The following is a 20,124-nucleotide window of genomic DNA, read 5'->3' as shown; positions in this document are numbered from 1 at the left end:
AGTTTCAGAGAAGAAGTTGTTTAAACAAATTGACCAATTTTGGCCCCGCCCCTCAGGCCCCTGGGGGGTCAGCCCCACCATTTGTACAATTTTTAATCCCCATCCCATAGGGATGCTACCAGTAAAATATGAGCGATATCCATTGCTTAGTTTTAGAGGAGAAGTCGTTTATATCAATTCTGCAAACTGACCCCTTTTGGACCTGCCCCTCAGCCCCCAGGGGGGTAGGCCCCGTCATTTGTACAATTTCAAATTAATTCCTACCCCAAGGTGATGCTACCAGTAAAATATGAGAGATATCCATTGCTTGGTTCAGGAGAAGAAGTCAATTATATGAATATAGCCCGACTGACCACATTTGGCCCCTGCCCCTCAGGCCCCTGGGGGGTCAGCCCCATCATTTGTAAAATTTTGAATCCCCACTCCAAAGTGATGCTACCAGGCAAATATGAGCGATAACCATTGCTTGGTTTCAGAGAAGAAATCGTTTATATCAATATAGCCAGATTGACCACATTCGGCCCCACCCCTCAGGCCCCTGGGGGGTCAGCCCCATCATTTGAACAATTTTGAATCCCCACCCCAGAGTGATGCTACCAGGCAAATATGAGCGATAGCCATTGCTTGGTTTCAGAGAAGAAGTCGTTTATATCAATAGCGCCAAATTGACCCCTTTTGGCCCCGCCCCAGAGGCCTCCAGGGGGTCAGCCCTATCATTTGTACAATTTTGAGTCCCCTACCCATAGGGATGCTTCTGACAAAATTTGTTCAAATTCCGATCAGCGGTTATGAAGAAGAAGTCAAACAAGTCAATTGTTGACGGACGGACAGACGACAGACGGACGACAGACGGACGGACGGACGGAGGGACGGACGGACGACGGATGGCGGATGACGGACGACGGACGACGGACGACGGATGACAGACGCCACGGTATGGCATAAGCTCACCTTGGTCCTTCGGACCAGGTGAGCTAATAAGAAATTTGAGGGAAAATCACCCAACTTGATTTATGATTATGAAAGGGCAGACAGCACACAACATATATATATATACAGACCAAATGGTATTTGAAACCATCAGGGACTCATAATAGTTTGACTTAATGTCTGCATGCTGAAATTTTATGAAAAAAAAATATATAAAAGAATATCTGCAAAATGTAAAATTAAGTAAATTGATAGTCTGTATGTTTTCTAAAGCTACTAAGTGAAGTATGTTTTCTAAAGCTACTAAGTGAAGATTAAGTCACCTTTGTGAAACTCCTACATGTAATAGTGCTATTTACAAAAATCTAAAAGCTTTTATAGAAGGCAGCTGAGCTTGATGTGACAAAGTGGTCCAAATTTCAAAGCTTTTATTACACCCATCTAAAACGTGAATTCCATAGAAGTGGACTGTCACATGGGTATACGCAGCCAACAACACAACAACCAAATACTAACAAAGATTGAGGGTGATGTTTGCAGCCAAAAGGAATTCCCAGTTATTTTGTACATGTATACAGCCAGTTTTCTACTGATAAGTATTAAACAGGTGCATTGACCCACCCTTTATAAAAAAAAGTTGTTCTCCTTCCCCTAAAGATAATTGTGACTGAATTTGGTTAAAATCCATTTGCTCAAAAGAGGGCAATTGAACAAGCAGCACATGTAACACTCACCCCCACCCCCTGTTCAGGGATATGTGAACAAGGGAATTAATTATCATCAGACATTTGCTATGCTACAACCTTCCAAGTTGGCTACTATTTCATCGTTGTTAGACCTGACACCTGGACACTATGGAAGATGATGGTAACAACAAATCAGTTTCCGTACAGCTATCCAATGTCACAAGTACGTAAGACTTTGACAATTCATCAGACAGTCGCAATTTGTGAGCTTCATGATCATCGGTTATTATGAAGCAACTACCACCTTCTGCCCTTATATTGGCACCTGTGTAGGGACTGCGGAATTTGATACGCAGTATTGCTTGTGAAAGCATCGCTGTAACCCCTGGAAACTAGAGGAGGAGTTCCTGGTGGAGGGAGATATATGTAACCATGGTGAATACAAGCCACAATATACCACTAAGCTAGAGAGATCTTCTCTTTAGCTCAATCAGTTGAGCACAAAACGTCACTTGTAAGCCATCATTTTTCGATTGGGACAATTTTCTGACCTCAACGTGACAGCTGATGATCTATAATCATAGAATGTATCATCTGTTACAAAAAATTAGTGTTTATCATTCTATGAGATCTTAGTTGTAAAAAGGAATTAACATTTTGTTAGTATTTTTCAAGCCACGATAACATGTTCAGGCCAAGATGGACAATGTGAATTCTACCTACAAACCGATGTATATTAAATTTTCCAAACCATATTACTTTGAAATTCTCATAGTACTTAATATCAAGGGTCTCCGTACAAATCTGTTTGTTTGTATTTTGCCTTTGTTAGTTTTGTTGTTTTGTCAGTATTCTCTGTTGGTTTAGTTTCAAGAAATATTTAGCAACAAAAGATCCAAAGCAAGACCAGCCTACTTTCAATTTGTGAATTTTTTTGTGATTAATGCGTCAAACACAACTACCATGTTTTCTATTGGGCAAGAAGCACAAAAAGCACAAAAAAACACATTAAAAAAACATGATTCTATCATTTATAACATTATAATGAACATTTAAAATGCTAACCATCATCAGCTTTACTTACTGTGGTGGCGGTGGTATATTATCACAGTTAAACGACAAACGACGAACTCCACTGTTCCGGTGGAAATCTCCTCGTTGATGCTGATTTCGTTGTTTACGCATGGAGGAGTTAATGCTACGAGTCCTTGGATTGTGTATGTGATGGTACAGCCAGACATTGGACATCATAAAATGTAGCGATGTCCCTTATATCAAACAAAAATAAACAAAAATGAACACCCTTTGTGTGTTCCTTTATTTGGTCTGTATACCAGTTGTACCAAATAGGTATGGTACCATGTAATAGAATTGAAGTTTTCAAGATGGCATCTGTCTCTACTTCAAACATAAAACCTGATTATTTAACTTTTTAACAACTTAATGGATGTAAAATCAATAGATGAATAATTCCATCATGTAATGAAACATGAGATTTACACAATTTCATGATCTGTGATCTGCAAAATGAATTGAAGATTTGCCAACTTTTTTTTGACAAAAACATTTGCAAGACGAATGAAGCATCACAGTTCTGCCATCTTGGATCCAAGTGGTATGTTTCAGAAAACAAACCATGTGAACCAGTTCAGTTCTGCATATTCCATTACAATTACAGCAGATTATAGAACCGGTACAACTGGTACGCACCAAATAAAGGAACGCCTGAATCACCCTAAATCCTCTAGATCTGAAAACACCCTTTATATGTATCAACAGCGAGAAGCCACACCCTAATAAAGAGCACAACATGTACATGACCATGATATGAGGAAAAAATTGTAATTAATCAGACATGATGAAGTTGCACATGATAAGCCACAGGATATACTCCAAACCACTAGGGTACAATGATAAACTACACAAAGATCTGATGACCTTTTCAGGAATACTGGAGGTCTCTAGATCATCTCTCCCATAAACCCTTAACCTACACTAAATAATGGTTAATAACTCCGTATTATCAGTACATATATAAATGTACATCAAGGTCAACACATAGCTCCAACAAGAGTATCGTACCCAAAGACAATACAGACTCTGTCAACAGACTCTAGAGTATCGTACCCAAAGACAATACAGACTCTGTCAACAGACACTAGAGTATCATACCCAAAAACAACACAGACTCTGTCAACAGACACTAGAGTATCGTACCCAAAGACAACACAGACTCTGTCAACAGACACAAGAGTATCGTACCCAAAGACAATACAGACTTTGTCAACAGACACAAGAGTATCGTTCCCAAAGACAACACAGACTCTGTCAACAGACACTAGAGTATCGTACCCAAAGACAACACAGACTCTGTCAACAGACACAAGAGTATCGTTCCCAAAGACAACACAGACTCTGTCAACAGACACTAGAGTATCGTACCCAAAGACAACACAGACTCTGTCAACAGACACAAGAGTATCATACCCAAAGACAATACAGACTTTGTCAACAGACACTAGAGTATCGTACCCAAAGACAACACACACTCTGTCAACAGACACTAAAGTATCATACCCAAAGACAACACAGACTCTGTCAACAGACACTAGAGTATCGTACCCAAAGACAACACAGACTCTGTCAACAGACACTAGAGTATCGTACCCAAAGACAACACAGACTCTGTCAACAGACACTAGAGTATCATACCCAAAGACAACACAGACTCTGTCAACCGAAACAAGAGTATCATACCCAAAGACAACACAGACTCTGTCAACAGACACTAGAGTATCATACCCAAAGACAACACAGACTCTGTCAACAGACACTAGAGTATCGTACCCAAAGACAACAGTCAGACTCTGTCAACAGACACTAGAGTATCGTTAACCCAAAGACAACACAGACTCTGTCAACAGACACAAGAGTATCGTACCCAAAGACAACACAGACTCTGTCAACAGACACTAGAGTATCGTACCCAAAGACAACACAGACTCTGTCAACAGACACAAGAGTATCATACCGAAAGACAACACAGACTCTGTCAACAGACACAAGAGTATCATACCGAACAACACAGACTCTGTCAACTGACTCTAGAGTATCATACCCAAGACAACACAGACTCTGTCAACAGACACTAGAGTATCATACCCAAAGACAACACAGACTCTGTCAACAGACACTAGAGTATCATACCCAAAGACAACACAGACTCTGTCAACAGACACAAGAGTATCATACCCAAAGACAACACAGACTCTGTCAACAGACACTAGAGTATCATTATCAGAGACAACACAGACTTTGTCAACAGACACTAGAGTATCATACCGAAAGACAACACAGACTCTGTCAACAGACACTGGAGTATCGTACCCAAAGACAACACAGACTTTGTCAACAGACACAAGAGTATTGTACCCAAAGACAACACAGACTTTGTCAACAGACACTAGAGTATCATACCGAAAGACAACACAGACTTTGTCAATAGACACTAGAGTATCATACCAAAAGACAACACAGACTGTCAACAGACACTAGAGTATCATACCCAAAGACAACACAGACTTTGTCAACAGACACAAGAGTATCGTACCCAAAGACAACACAGACTCTGTCAACAGACACAAGAGTATCGTACCCAAAGACAACACAGACTCTGTCAACAGACACTAGAGTATCGTACCCAAAGACAACACAGACTCTGTCAACAGACACTAGAGTATCATACCCAAAGACAACACAGACTCTGTCAACAGACACAAGAGTACCATACCCAAAGACAACATAGACTCTGTCAACAGACTCTAGAGTATCATACCAAAAGACAACACAGACTCTGTCAACAGACACTAGAGTATCATACCGAAAGACAACACAGACTCTGTCAACAGACACTAGAGTATCATAATCAGAGACAACACAGACTTTGTCAACAGACTCAAGAGTATCATACCCAAAGACAACACAGACTCTTTCATCAGACACTAGAGTATCATACCCAAAGACAACACAGACTTTGTCAACAGACACTAGAGTATCGTACCCAAAGACAACACAGACTCTGTCAACAGACACTAGAGTATCATACCCAAAGACAACACAGACTCTGTCAACAGACACTAGAGTATCATACCCAAAGACAACACAGACTCTGTCAACAGACACTAGAGTATCGTACCCAAAGACAACACAGACTCTGTCAACAGACACAAGAGTATCATACCCAAAGACAACACAGACTCTGTCAACAGACACTAGAGTATCATACCCAAAGACAACACAGACTCTGTCAACAGACACGAGAGTATCATACCCAAAGATAACACAGACTCTGTCAACAGACACTAGAGTATCATTATCAGAGACAACACAGACTTTGTCAACAGACACTAGAGTATCATACCGAAAGACAACACAGACTCTGTCAACAGACACTGGAGTATCGTACCCAAAGACAATACAGACTCTGTCAACAGACACTAGAGTATCATACCGAAAGAAAACACAGACTTTGTCAACAGACACAAGAGTATCGTACCCAAAGACAACACAGACTCTGTCAACAGACACTAGAGTATCATACCGAAAGACAACACAGACTCTGTCAACAGACACTAGAGTATCGTACCCAAAGACAACACAGACTCTGTCAACAGACACAAGAGTATCATACCGAAAGACAACACAGACTCTGTCAACAGACACAAGAGTATCATACCGAAAGACAACACAGACTCTGTCAACAGACACTAGAGTATCGTACCCAAAGACAACACAGACTCTGTCAACAGACACAAGAGTATCATACCGAAAGACAACACAGACTCTGTCAACAGACACTAGAGTATCGTACCCAAAGACAACACAGACTCTGTCAACAGACACTAGAGTATCGTACCCAAAGACAACACAGACTCTGTCAACAGACACTAGAGTATCGTACCCAAAGACAACACAGACTCTGTCAACAGACACTAGAGTATCGTACCCAAAGACAACACAGACTCTGTCAACAGACACTAGAGTATTGTGGCCAAAGACAACACAGACTCTGTCAACAGACACTAGAGTATTATACCCGAAAACAACACAGACTCCAGTGAAATTTGACAACAGCTTATCCTATCCAGAGACAACAGAAACATCAGTAAAAGTGACCATAGCTTATATCCTACCTGGAAACAACACAGACTTCAGTGAAATTTGACAATGCATATTATACCCGAGACAACAGACTATCCACCAGTTCTAACATCATTAAATCTGATCGATGAAGTAGCTGCAATGTAGGTAGAAATTGTTCTGTGACAAAGAGACTGACCTTTGTATACATCCCCAGTGAAATTCAAAACCTTGCTCCACCAAGACAGATTGCCAAACAGTCAGAGCTCAAACAGAAAAGGTTTCATTCAATTACATAATGCCAATTTCCCTAATCAATAATCTATTACCCCTATCAACACCACGGTTGCCACATTGGTTCAAAACAATTGCAAACAGTTAAACCTGATAATTCATCTCAAGGTTCTCCACTGATGAATTCACACGAAATAAGAGCTGACAGGTATTCAACATGGTGGTCATTTTAAATCACCATGTCTAAAGTCAATAATTCATGGTAGGATCATATATATGTATGGCACAAAAACAGTATAACCAAGACCTGTTGCCAGAATATATCATTCCAACTCCAACTACAGTCTATAATAAATCTAATGCTGTTAGAAAGGAGCATTTCTGAACAAGGCAGTTGGTTTTTACTCCAGATCTGTACAAGCTGAGCAAGATAGATTTTTTGTTTTACCTAGATCTGTATAAGCTGAACAATTTAAGACAGTTGGTTTTTACCTAGATCTGTTCAAGCTGAGCAAGACAAATGGTCTGTTTTACCCAAATCTGTAAAAGCGGAGCATGGCAGATGTTTGTTTTAACCCAGATCTATACAAACTAAACAGAATTTTTTTTTTTTTTCTGTTTTTACCTAGATATATATATTGAAGCTATATATGCTGTCTATGTCCAACTCTAGTCTTCTGGTTATAATGTATCTCACTCAATCTCAAAGGTAAGAGAATTGATTATATGAATACAGACAGACAAATTTACACTTATTTCCATTTCTCTAGCCTCCTGACAATCCCTTTTTGATTGGCCATTGTGATATGTAAAATCCTATAGCCACCACTGCTGGAAGGTTCCACTATCTCCAAGATAAATTGTCTGATATGGGACACTGAGCCAGTAATGAACTGGGCACGTATAGCCATAACAACCTTGTTCTGTGACTAAAATTGCCTGACAGAGGCCTGACAGAGGCCTGACTGAGGCCTGACAGAGGCCTGACAGGGGACTGACTGAGGCCTGACTGAGGCCTGACCGAGGCCTGACAGAGGCCTGACTGTGCCTGACAGAGGTATGACTGAGGCCTGACTGAGGCCTGACAGAGGCCTGACAGAGGTCTGACTGAGGTCTGACTGAGGCCTGACTGAGGCCTGACTAAACAAGAGGCCTCATGGGCCTGTATGTCACACCTGTTCTTTAGCTCATAAAGTGATGATTTTGGAAGATTTAATTTGTGTGAATTTCAAAGCTGATTTAGGTCATAAATGTGAAACCATTTATAACATTTTTTGAAGTAATTGTTACATAAAACGGACAAAACTTTTGATGTTCAGAAACAAAACTGCTGTGACCTTGAACGGTGAAGGTCATTCATTGGAACAATTTGGTAGCCTTCATCACAGCAGTCTATATAAAGCTATTTGTGAGATTTCATGACCCTTGCTCTTTCGGTTATCAAAAGCACATAATTAACCCCTGAAATGCATAAAATAATTTGGCAACCTGTCAAAACTTTTGAAAGGGTGTAAAATTTTAATTTGTCACCCTGATCAGATGTGAAAAGGTATCATGGTCACTTGCCCAACCATGTGGGTTTCTACGGGTACTCCAGTTTCCCGTCACAATCTGACCCCTTGAATGTTTCACCCCGGGCCAACTAAGGTGATTACTATAAGTTTTAACTGTTTTTACTTGTTTCACAATTGTGATAAAATAGATTAAGCAATTATGCAGGTTTACAAGCTAGTTATCCAATTTGAGGTTGTAGTGTCAATGTCAAATTGTACCCAGTTGTTAATATTTGGTGATTCATTATGTGATGATATGTAAAGTCTGTGAATTTTTGGAGGTTAATACTGGTTTATCCAATCATATAGCAAGAATTCCATGGAAGTGGATGAGCCACCTGAGCAGAAAGTTGTGTGATTACAAAAGTTATCACAATGAAACAAATTTTCTACTTTTAGTAACAGTGACCTTGACCTTTAGACCTGAAAGCAATCCCAAGCAAACACTTTGGTAAGGAAGATCATCATGAAGTTTGAGTTTGATCGGTCTAAAGGAGCTTAAGTTATCACACAGAAACCTCTGAGGATGACGCCATCACCACCAACACCGTTCATGAAGAGCTTTTTCTCACTGGTTTGGGAAGGGGCCTTTTTGTCTCATCAAAAGTTTTTTTCTGGGGCTTGTACAATCTCTCTCACAGACATTTCAAGTAGAGGATAAATGTACGTGGAATACTTTATTGTGCTAGTCACATACATTAACCTATACTCACATGGTGGGAGTATTCTATAGGAGTATGTTAACTTACTTGCATGGCCGGGAGTATCCTAGGAGTATGTTAACTTACTGACATGGCCGGGAGTATCCTAGGAGTATGTTAACTTACTTGCATGGCCGGGAGTATCCTAGGAGTATGTTTACTTACTTGCATGGCCGGGAGTATCCTAGGAGTATATGTTAACTTACTTGCATGGCCGGGAGTATCCTAGGAGTATGTTAACTTACTCACATGGCTGGGAGTATCCTAGGATGTGTTTACTTACTCACATGGCCGGGAGTATCCTAGGAGTATGTTAACTTACTGACATGGCCGGGAGTATCCTAGGAGTATATGTTAACTTACTTGCATGGCCGGGAGTATCCTAGGAGTATGTTTACTTACTTGCATGGCCGGGAGTATCCTAGGAGTATGTTAACTTACTGACATGGCCAGGAGTATCCTAGGAGTATATGTTAACTTACTCACATGGCCGGGAGTATCCTAGGAGTATGTTAACTTACTGACATGGTGGGAGTATTCTAGGAGTATGTTAACTTACTGACATGGTGGGAGTATCCTAGGAGTATGTTAACTTACTCACATGGCCGGGAGTATCCTAGGAGTATGTTAACTTACTCACATGGCCGGGAGTATCCTAGGAGTATGTTAACTTACTGACATGGTGGGAGTATCCTAGGAGTATGTTAACTTACTCACATGGCCGGGAGTATCCTAGGAGTATGTTAACTTACTGACATGGTGGGAGTATTCTAGGAGTATGTTAACTTACTGACATGGTGGGAGTATCCTAGGAGTATGTTAACTTACTCACATGGCCGGGAGTATCCTAGGAGTATGTTAACTTACTCACATGGCAGGGATTATTCAAGGAGTATGTTTACTTACTGACATGGCCGGGAGTATCCTAGGAGTATGTTAACTTACTTGCATGGCCGGGAGTATCCTAGGAGTATGTTAACTTACTTGCATGGCCGGGAGTATCCTAGGAGTATGTTAACTTACTCACATGGCCGGGAGTATCCTAGGAGTATGTTAACTTACTCACATGGCCGGGAGTATCCTAGGAGTATGTTAACTTACTTGCATGGCCGGGAGTATCCTAGGAGTATGTTAACTTACTGACATGGCTGGGAGTATTCAAGGAGTATGTTTACTTACTCACATGGCTGGGAGTATTCAAGGAGAATGTTTACTTACTGACATGGCCGGGAGTATCCTAGAAGTATGTTAACTTACTTGCATGGCCGGGAGTATCCTAGGAGTATGTTAACTTACTCACATGGCCGGGAGTATTCTAGGGGTATGTTAACTTACTGACATGGCTGGGAGTATTCAAGGAGTATGTTTACTTACTGACATGGCCGGGAGTATCCTAGGAGTATGTTTACTTACTCACATGGCCGGGAGTATCCTAGAAGTATGTTAACTTACTGACATGGTGGGAGTATTCTAGGAGTATGTTAACTTACTCACATGGCCGGGAGTATTCTAGGGGTATGTTAACTTACTTGCATGGCCGGGAGTATCCTAGGAGTATGTTTACTTACTCACATGGCCGGGAGTATCCTAGAAGTATGTTAACTTACTTGCATGGCCGGGAGTATCCTAGGAGTATGTTAACTTACTCACATGGCCGGGAGTATTCTAGGGGTATGTTAACTTACTGACATGGCTGGGAGTATTCAAGGAGTATGTTTACTTACTGACATGGCCGGGAGTATCCTAGGAGTATGTTTACTTACTCACATGGCCGGGAGTATCCTAGAAGTATGTTAACTTACTGACATGGTGGGAGTATTCTAGGAGTATGTTAACTTACTCACATGGCCGGGAGTATTCAAGGAGTATGTTTACTTACTGACATGGCTGGGAGTATTCTAGGGGTATGTTAACTTACTCACATGGCTGGGAGTATTCTAGGGGTATGTTAACTTACTGACATGGTGGGAGTATTCAAGGAGTATGTTTACTTACTGACATGGCCGGGAGTATCCTAGGAGTATGTTTACTTACTCACATGGCCGGGAGTATCCTAGGAGTATGTTAACTTACTGACATGGTGGGAGTATTCTAGGAGTATGGTAACTTACTCACATGGCCGGGAGTATCCTAGGAGTATGTTTACTTACTCACATGGCCGGGAGTATCCTAGGAGTATGTTTACTTACTCACATGGCTGGGAGTATTCAAGGAGTATGTTTACTTACTCACATGGCCGGGAGTATCCTAGGAGTATGTTTACTTACTGACATGGTGGGAGTATTCTAGGAGTATGGTAACTTACTCACATGGCCGGGAGTATCCTAGGAGTATGTTAACTTACTTGCATGGCCGGGAGTATCCTAGGAGTATGTTTACTTACTGACATGGCCGGGAGTATCCTAGGAGTATGTTAACTTACTGACATGGCCGGGAGTATTCTAGGAGAATGTTAACTTTAACTCACATGGCCGGGAGTATTCTAGGAGAATGTTAACTTTAACTCACATGGCCGGGAGTATCCTAGGGGTATGTTAACTTACTCACATAGCCGGGAGTATCCTAGGAGTATGTTAACTTACTGACATGGCTGGGAGTATTCTAGGAGAATGTTAACTTAACTCACATGGCCGGGAGTATCCTAGGAGTATGTTAACTTACTCACATGGCCGGGAGTATCCTAGGAGTATGTTAACTTACTCACATAGCCGGGAGTATTCTAGCACTATGTTAACTTACTCACATGGCTGGGAGTATTCTAGGAGTATGTTTACTTACTCACATGGCCGGTATTATTCAAGGAGTATGTTTACTTACTCACATGGCCGGTATTATTCAAGGAGTATGTTTACTTACTCACATGGCTTGAAGTATCCTAGCAGTATAACTAGCCATAGTTATGATATTGACTTAATTACTGAATGTAAATATTTGGTCAAGTCAACAATGATTTCAGCCAAACCAATAATCAAATATAATATCTGCCTTTTATGATATCTAATATAAATTTCATTAGAACTGAATCAAATGAAACCCTTCAGCATATATAGCGAGACAATTGGCATCCTTACACAATCAGAAATTAACATTTCAAGTCTGCTATTGTGATTTCATATGATCTGACTATGAAATTCAAAGAGCAATGAAATACAATCTTTGCCTCATATATCACCTAATAGAATTTTTTTTAAATATTCCTGTTGAAACTTATCTCAAACCAATGTGAAGCAATGAAACTTGAAAGTGAAAAGTTGAATTTTGGAGATCTCAAACACAATATCAAAATCTAGCTCAAAAACAAACTGTTTGACCGACATGTAGAAGCTCAAACATCATGGATCAGTTAATGTTAAAAATTTGTATTGACTATATATACATCACCATTGATTCCTAACAATCCATAGACAATCCATAGTTACACTGATAATCCACAAGTGAAATAAAAGAAATCCAAAAACTATCCAATAAGTAATACCTATGATCCACCATCCTAGAAATTATCAATATATAGTAATACCAATGATCCACCGTCACAGAAACTATCCATATATAGTTATACCAATGATCCACCGTCACAGAAACTATCCATATATAGTTATACCAATGATCCACTGTCACAGAAACTATCCATATATAGTAATACCAATGATCCACTGTCACAGAAACTATCCATATATAGTAATACCAATGATCCACTGTCACAGAAACTATCCATATATAGTTATACCAATGATCCACCGTCACAGAAACTATCCATGTATAGTTATACCAATGATCCAGTGTCACAGAAACTATCCATATATAGTTATACCAATGATCCAGTGTCACAGAAACTATCCATATATAGTTATACCAATGATCCACCGTCACAGAAACTATCCATATATAGTTATACCAATGATCCACCGTCACAGAAACTATCCATATATAGTTATTCCAATGATCCACCATCACAGAAACTATCCATATATAGTTATACCAATGATCCACAGTCAAAGAAACTATCCATATATAGTTATACCAATGATCCACCGTCACAGAAACTATCCATATATAGTTATACCAATGATCCACTGTCACAGAAACTATCCATATATAGTTATACCAATGATCCACCGTCACAGCAACTATCCAAATATAGTTATACCAATGATCCACTGTCACAGAAACTATCCATATATAGTTATACCAATGATCCACCGTCACAGAAACTATCCATATATAGTTATACCAATGATCCACTGTCACAGAAACTATCCATATATAGTTATACCAATGATCCACTGTCACAGAAACTATCCATATATAGTTATACCAATGATATAGTTATACCAATGATCCACCATCCCAGAAACTATCCATATATAGTAATACCAATGATCCACCATCCCAGAAATTATCCATACATTTTTTAAGTACTATGAAAAAGAACACTTACATTCTGTAAATCCTGGGACATGTTACTGAAATATGTACACTATATGACTAAAGTTAAAGGAATTATGTTAATTTGCTGTATTTCGCAATAAACATCATCAGCCATTTCACAATCTGTGTCTATAACACTATGCAAAGGATACAAAGTAAGTAAAATGTACAAACTAGTAATAGCACATGATAATGTAGCAAAAGTGGAGAGCATATAAAGTCACTTTGCTAGCTTAGGTGAGCAAGAGGTCACTACTTTGATGTCCAGTGTGGGCAGGTTTCATTACTCCTTCCTATTACAAAATAATTCACCTGTAATATTTTTTCCCAAATAGTTAAGTTTGACCAATTCACCCCTTACATTTTATCCATGACCACTGAAATCAATACAACTTGTATTGATGTGTAGAGGAAATGTACTAAATGGTTAGAGTGTCCATCTGAATTAGTTCCGAGGTCCCAGGTTTGAGTCCGAATCTAGTAATACCCACAGAGGTCACAGGTACAGGGTCTCATGTGTGTCTTCGGGGTCGCAGACTTTGTGGAAGGAGGGAGGAATGTAGTGGGATGGACTGAACGCCTGAGTAGCACGGTAGCTCAAATGTTATAATAATTAGAGCGTCTGTGTAGAGTTGGGAGGTCCCAGGTTCAAGTCCTGGTCTGATTTTCCTCTCCTGTTACAGATGTTATTATACTTTATGGTGTGACTATATATGATAAGATACATGTATGATCTGATGGTGTGAACATATGAATTACATATGTTTAGGTGATTAGGTGACAAACAGACTTTTGGTTTATTTTGTTTAATATCCTATTTAATTTACAGCCAAGGTTCTTTAAGGGCGTGCCAGGTTTTGGAGGAGGAGGAAAGCCAACGGCCTGTGGTCAATACCTGGTAACTACCACACGTGGGTTTCGAACTCGCAACCCAGAGGTGGAAGGCCAGAGACAAAGTGTCCAGACACCTTAACCACTCGGCCACCGCGAATCTTTGTCAAAAACAGACTCACTAGACCATGAGCAGACGCACAAAGCAAAATGGCTTTAAATTATAGTACAACTGACATTTTTCTGAATCAATAAAATTTACATTGCTCTATGCATAAGTCCATGGAGATTTAAAACACATCACAGATAAAGCACCAATAGACAAGTTAACACGCCCAAGAAACATTCCTGGTATTAACCTCTGTATATACTGGTAACAACCTCAATGTATATAAAGGATAAAAGACCGAAGAACCATCAACATGTACAACATTACCGGTAGGAATTTAGTCAGATCAATAGAGTATTAAAAACTCTCCTAACAAAGATCAAAATTAAAACAAAAACTGCCTATTTTAGCCTAGTTTTTATTACTACAATGTATCAGTGTAATGTAGATTAAAAGGATACAGTCCACACAAGTTAGAATTTTATGAGATGCTTTTTGTAAAAATTGTACAAAAGCATCTACTTTTAATTTGTTTCTATGGACTTGTAAGCCTCAATTTTCTAAAGAGCAAATAATAATATGTTATTTATATTGTATGAATTCTATATAGATCTAGCAAGATCGATTTACACATGTAGCTGGCCATGATTGCTTCTCAACAGTTTTAAGCTTCATGAACAGACTGTGAAATATTTGCTGATTATATATATACATATGTATTACGTAATTGACAGGAAATAATTCTTATAATGCCATGAAAATGCGATCCAAATAGAACCACTTGCAATTGCACAATAGTGTTCTTACACACAACTTAAAAGCATTCAGTCACTCTTCAGTGCAGATTCAACAATTCAAGTCAATTTCAGAATTCACATAAAAAATATTGTAATTCTTTATTGTGTGGCAACAAGTGACCTTCTAGCATATTTTTCTATTTATGACATTAGATATAAAAATCATTACCTAATAAATATATTTTAAGGAGGTTTATAATTTAAATTGGTCAGGTCAGGGTTCCAACCAATTTGGCTGTCTATACTGACCACAGATAGTTTTATGCTGACAATAGCTTGAAAATTCATGAGATCTCTTGAACTTGTGTTGTTACTTTTAAAATGACACTATAGCAATTGTACATCAACAGACTGAGATCTAGGTTTAAAATGACAATATAGCAATTGTACATCAACAGACTGAGATCTAGGTTTAAAACTATGGTTTACTAAACATGATGTATGACAGTAATATGGCAAGGTAAACAATGAAAGACAGAAATGATCATGATAAATAATATATCATAAACAATTAAAGATAAAAATTATCATACACAGATAATTACCTTGGCATATCAGGGAATAAATAAAACAAAAATAGACCATATAAAGCTGACTGAAATTCATCAATATATCTATAGACACCTGTGTTTCACAGCAGTTTTAAGCTGTATAATCACCTGATTCCAAACCTCACTGATTTCTATATCCCAGCACATTACAACATCCAACATTTGTTTAGGTGGCAATGCAAGTAAGTAATTATATAAAGTACCAGATCATCTCACAAAATCTGTCTTAGTTTGGAACGAAACACAATTCATCATTCATCCTCCTCCAAAATGTCCTGTTGGCGTTTTATAATGTCTAACTGGCGACACAAACTGAAGAATTCATATTTGCCTGTAAACACAGTGACTTCCTGTATAATCAATAGAAGGCGGTTTCCAATCATAACCCTTTGTTGTTAATTACAAGTACCAATTAAAGTGTTTAGAGTGACGCCACATCAGTCACTAGACATCAGTCACTGGACCATTACGATAGATACACCAGTACACGGGTATTGATCTAAACATTTCGTCACGTCCATATGTCACCAGGTGTAAAATACCTGTTAATATAGGTCAATGTAATCCTTACCGAACAACAAAAGGGGAGGAAGAACATTTTCCCTACTCTAATTACGATTGTCAATATTTACATTGACATCAAAATAAACGTTCAAGTTATTACTGTCACTCATACAATATTGATTTCAACACCTTTAATTATTAATGTAAACCATTAGTTAGACTAACGGGCTATACTGACTTCACACCCTAAAACATACAGTACTGTTTACCCGAAATCAATTTTGATGAGATGCTCAGTTAAATTGTTAAATCTTTGAAAGAATCTGCAGTGAGTATACAATTTTCACATACAATTTTCACAAAGTATTCATAACAAATAGTGAAACTGAGCGATCTGAAAATCAAAGAATAATTGGAAGTTTCCATGTGTCAATGGCAAAATTGAGCAAAAAATTAAGAGGCCCATGGTCTTTAAACATAACCTGAATTTTGATATATATTTTTCCCCCTCCCAGTGGGAAATGTGACACCACAGGGTCATCAAATTCACAATTTTGGTAAAGCATCTTTTGACCCTTAATTTCTATCTATGAAAAGCATTTGATTCCACCATATCTTGGTCAAATTTGGCTGACCTTTGGCTCTGGACGTTTCCCAAATTTCACTAAATTGATGTTGGTTCAGTCGTTTCTGAGAAGAAGTCGAAAAGGTAAATTGTTTAGGACATATATTTATAAATAGATATATTGCTACAGACTGGCTTTGTATCAAATCGTTTTTGCTAGATTCACACTAAGCAAGATAACAATTATGGCAAATTCAATGTTTGCTTAATCAACCACCCTTAGTGTTGTTAGAATGTTCAATTTTGATAAAATAAGGACTTGGCCATCAATAATTAATATTTCATTATACAAAATTTAATAACAATAAGTGGATGATAAAACAAAAATGAAATAGATTGTTCCCAATGGAGACTCTGTGTACATTATATCAAACTTAACTAATAAAATCCATAGTCCCCTCAGCCTCTGGATACATCCAACCAGGAAAATGTAAGAATATGAATAATTGTATATGGCCAAATCCAATTCAAATTAATTAGTGTCATTTTTAAAGTAATCAAATGGCACATGGTTAATATAACTATCTCCTTCCTTTGGCAGGAGTTAATGCAGTTTATACCTGGTTAGTTTAACTATTTCCCTCCCTTCCCATGAGGCCTATATCTGGCTAATTTAGCTATATACCCCTCGAGCTCCCTCCCAATGAGGTCTTGATACCCCTCAAGCTCTTTCTCTTTTCAGTCAGTATATATCTGGCTAGTTTATCTATACCCCTCCCTCCCTATACAGTCAGTATATACCTGGCTAGTTTATCTATATCCCTCCCTCCCTATACAGTCAGTATATACCTGGCTAGTTTATCTATACCCCTCACTCCCTATACAGTCAGTATATACCTGTCTAGTTTATCTATACCCCTCACCCCCTCTCTATACAGTCAGTATATACCTGGCTAGTTTATCTATACCCCTCTCCCTCTCTATACAGTCAGTATATATCTGGCTAGTTTATCTATACCCCTCACTCCCTCCCTATACAGTCAGTATATACCTGGCTAGTTTATCTATACCCCTCCCTCCCTATACAGTCAGTATATATCTGGCTAGTTTATCTATACCCCTCCCTCTCTATACAGTCAGTATATATACCTGGCTAGTTTATCTATACCCCTCTCTCCCTATATCTGGCTAGTTTATCTATATCCCTCACTCCCTATACAGTCAGTATATACCTGGCTAGTTTATCTATACCCCTCACTCCCTCCCTATACAGTCAGTATATATCTGGCTAGTTTATCTATACCCCTCCCTCTCTATACAGTCAGTATATACCTGGCTAGTTTATCTATACCCCTCACTCCCTATACAGTCAGTATATACCTGGCTAGTTTATCTATACCTCTCCCTCTCTATACAGTCAGTATATACCTGGCTAGTTTATCTATATCCCTCCCTCCCTCCCTATACAGTCAGTATATACCTGGCTAGTTTACCTGACAGTATACCCCTCACTCCCTTATATATATAATATTTTGTATACAGGTACATAATGTATTACCTATAACTGAAAAACTGATACATGTATACAGGTAAATCATACATATATACCTGAAAAATATAGGTACATCATGTTACATCTATACCTGGAAAATGTATACATGTATACAGGTACATCATGTTACACCTTTACCTGGAAAATTTATACATGTATACAGGTACATCATGTTAAATATATATCTGGAAAATGTATACATGTATACAGGTACATCATGTTACATCTATACCTGAAAAATGTATACATGTATACAGGTACATCATGTTACATCTATAACTGGAAAATTTATACATGTATACAGGTACATCATGTTACATCAATACCTGGAAAATGTATACATATACAGGTACATCATGTTACATCAATACCTGGAAAATGTATACATGTATACAGGTACAATCATGTTACATCTATAACTGGAAAATGTATACATGTATACAGGTACATCATGTTACATCAATACCTGAAAAATGTATACATGTATACAGGTACATCATGTTACATCAATACCTGGAAAATGTATACATGTATACAGGTACATCATGTTACATCAATACCTGGAAAATGTATACATGTATACAGGTACATCATGTTACACCTTTACCTGGAAAATTTATACATGTATACAGGTACATCATGTTACATCAATACCTGGAAAATTTATATACTGAAAACCTCAGCACCAAAGAGCCAAAATCACTTTCGTGTTTCACAGATAAAGAATGGTTAAAACTTCCATCATGTCCATTTAAAATAATGATAAGTGCATGACTATTAAATATACCGATGCATGATTTGAAACCTGCACACAAACAGAAAAAAATTATCTTCCCTAACATGCTAGATCTATCGGTCGTCATGATCAACTCTACCAAAATAGTTACATTGTTCTTGTCATCAAACGATACACAATAATATCTCCAACTCATGATCAATAACACAAACTAGTGGCCTGTAGGTACCATCATAGATATCTATCAAACCTTAATCTTCAAACCCGGGCAAACATTCCATGGATCTCCTCCCTCCATCTGTCTACCTCACTGGTAGAGGAGTAGCCAGCACAAACATTTTTCCAATATTGTTTGCCACACTAACGACAACATGCGATTCCTTTGATGGCTGGTCACTCAGTGAAGGTATCACATTGCTCTTCCTCTACAATAGAGTTTGTGTATCACCGGTTATCATTTATACACAGGTAACATTACTAATAACATCAACAGCTTGGCCCTGTTGACGAAGGCATAGGTTAATCAATATCCTCATCATCCACCTTTATGTAAAAAAAACCTGGGACTGTGCATACTGTAGCTAGTAATATTTGATACATATCATACATACATGTACTGATACAAATCAAACAAGATCAGGTAATTATGAAGCTGAATGTGACACCCACAATTATCAAGATGTCACATTATAAACGAGAAATATCTTTAAAATAGATAAACGGCATAGTTTTAATGCTGGTGGTTATAATGTAAAACTGCTGGTGAAATAGATTAACAAACTAATGCGTTTCAACACAGATAACAAAA

The 20,124-nt window shown here is 38.4% G+C and overlaps 1 protein-coding gene across 5 annotated transcripts in view; it reads right to left on the bottom strand.

Moving 5' to 3' along the window:
• Nucleotides 1-20,124, bottom strand: part of LOC117318987 (potassium channel subfamily T member 2-like) — a 203,242-nt gene that overhangs the window by 109,830 nt on the left and 73,288 nt on the right. The window contains exon 1 of one of the 5 annotated variants that reach the window (XM_033873911.1): nt 2,701-3,074. The exons of the other annotated variants lie outside the window; for them this stretch is intronic. Within the exon in view, the coding sequence (XP_033729802.1) occupies nt 2,701-2,867 (167 nt within the window). The 5' untranslated portion in view covers nt 2,868-3,074. Of the gene's footprint in view, nt 1-2,700; nt 3,075-20,124 lie in introns of those variants that run through there. 5 annotated transcript variants of the gene reach the window in all.

This window comes from Pecten maximus, chromosome 2 (assembly GCF_902652985.1).
Source record: "Pecten maximus chromosome 2, xPecMax1.1, whole genome shotgun sequence".
In the NCBI taxonomy this organism is placed as follows: domain Eukaryota; kingdom Metazoa; phylum Mollusca; class Bivalvia; order Pectinida; family Pectinidae; genus Pecten; species Pecten maximus.
This window is presented reverse-complemented; position numbering and strand designations above follow the sequence as displayed.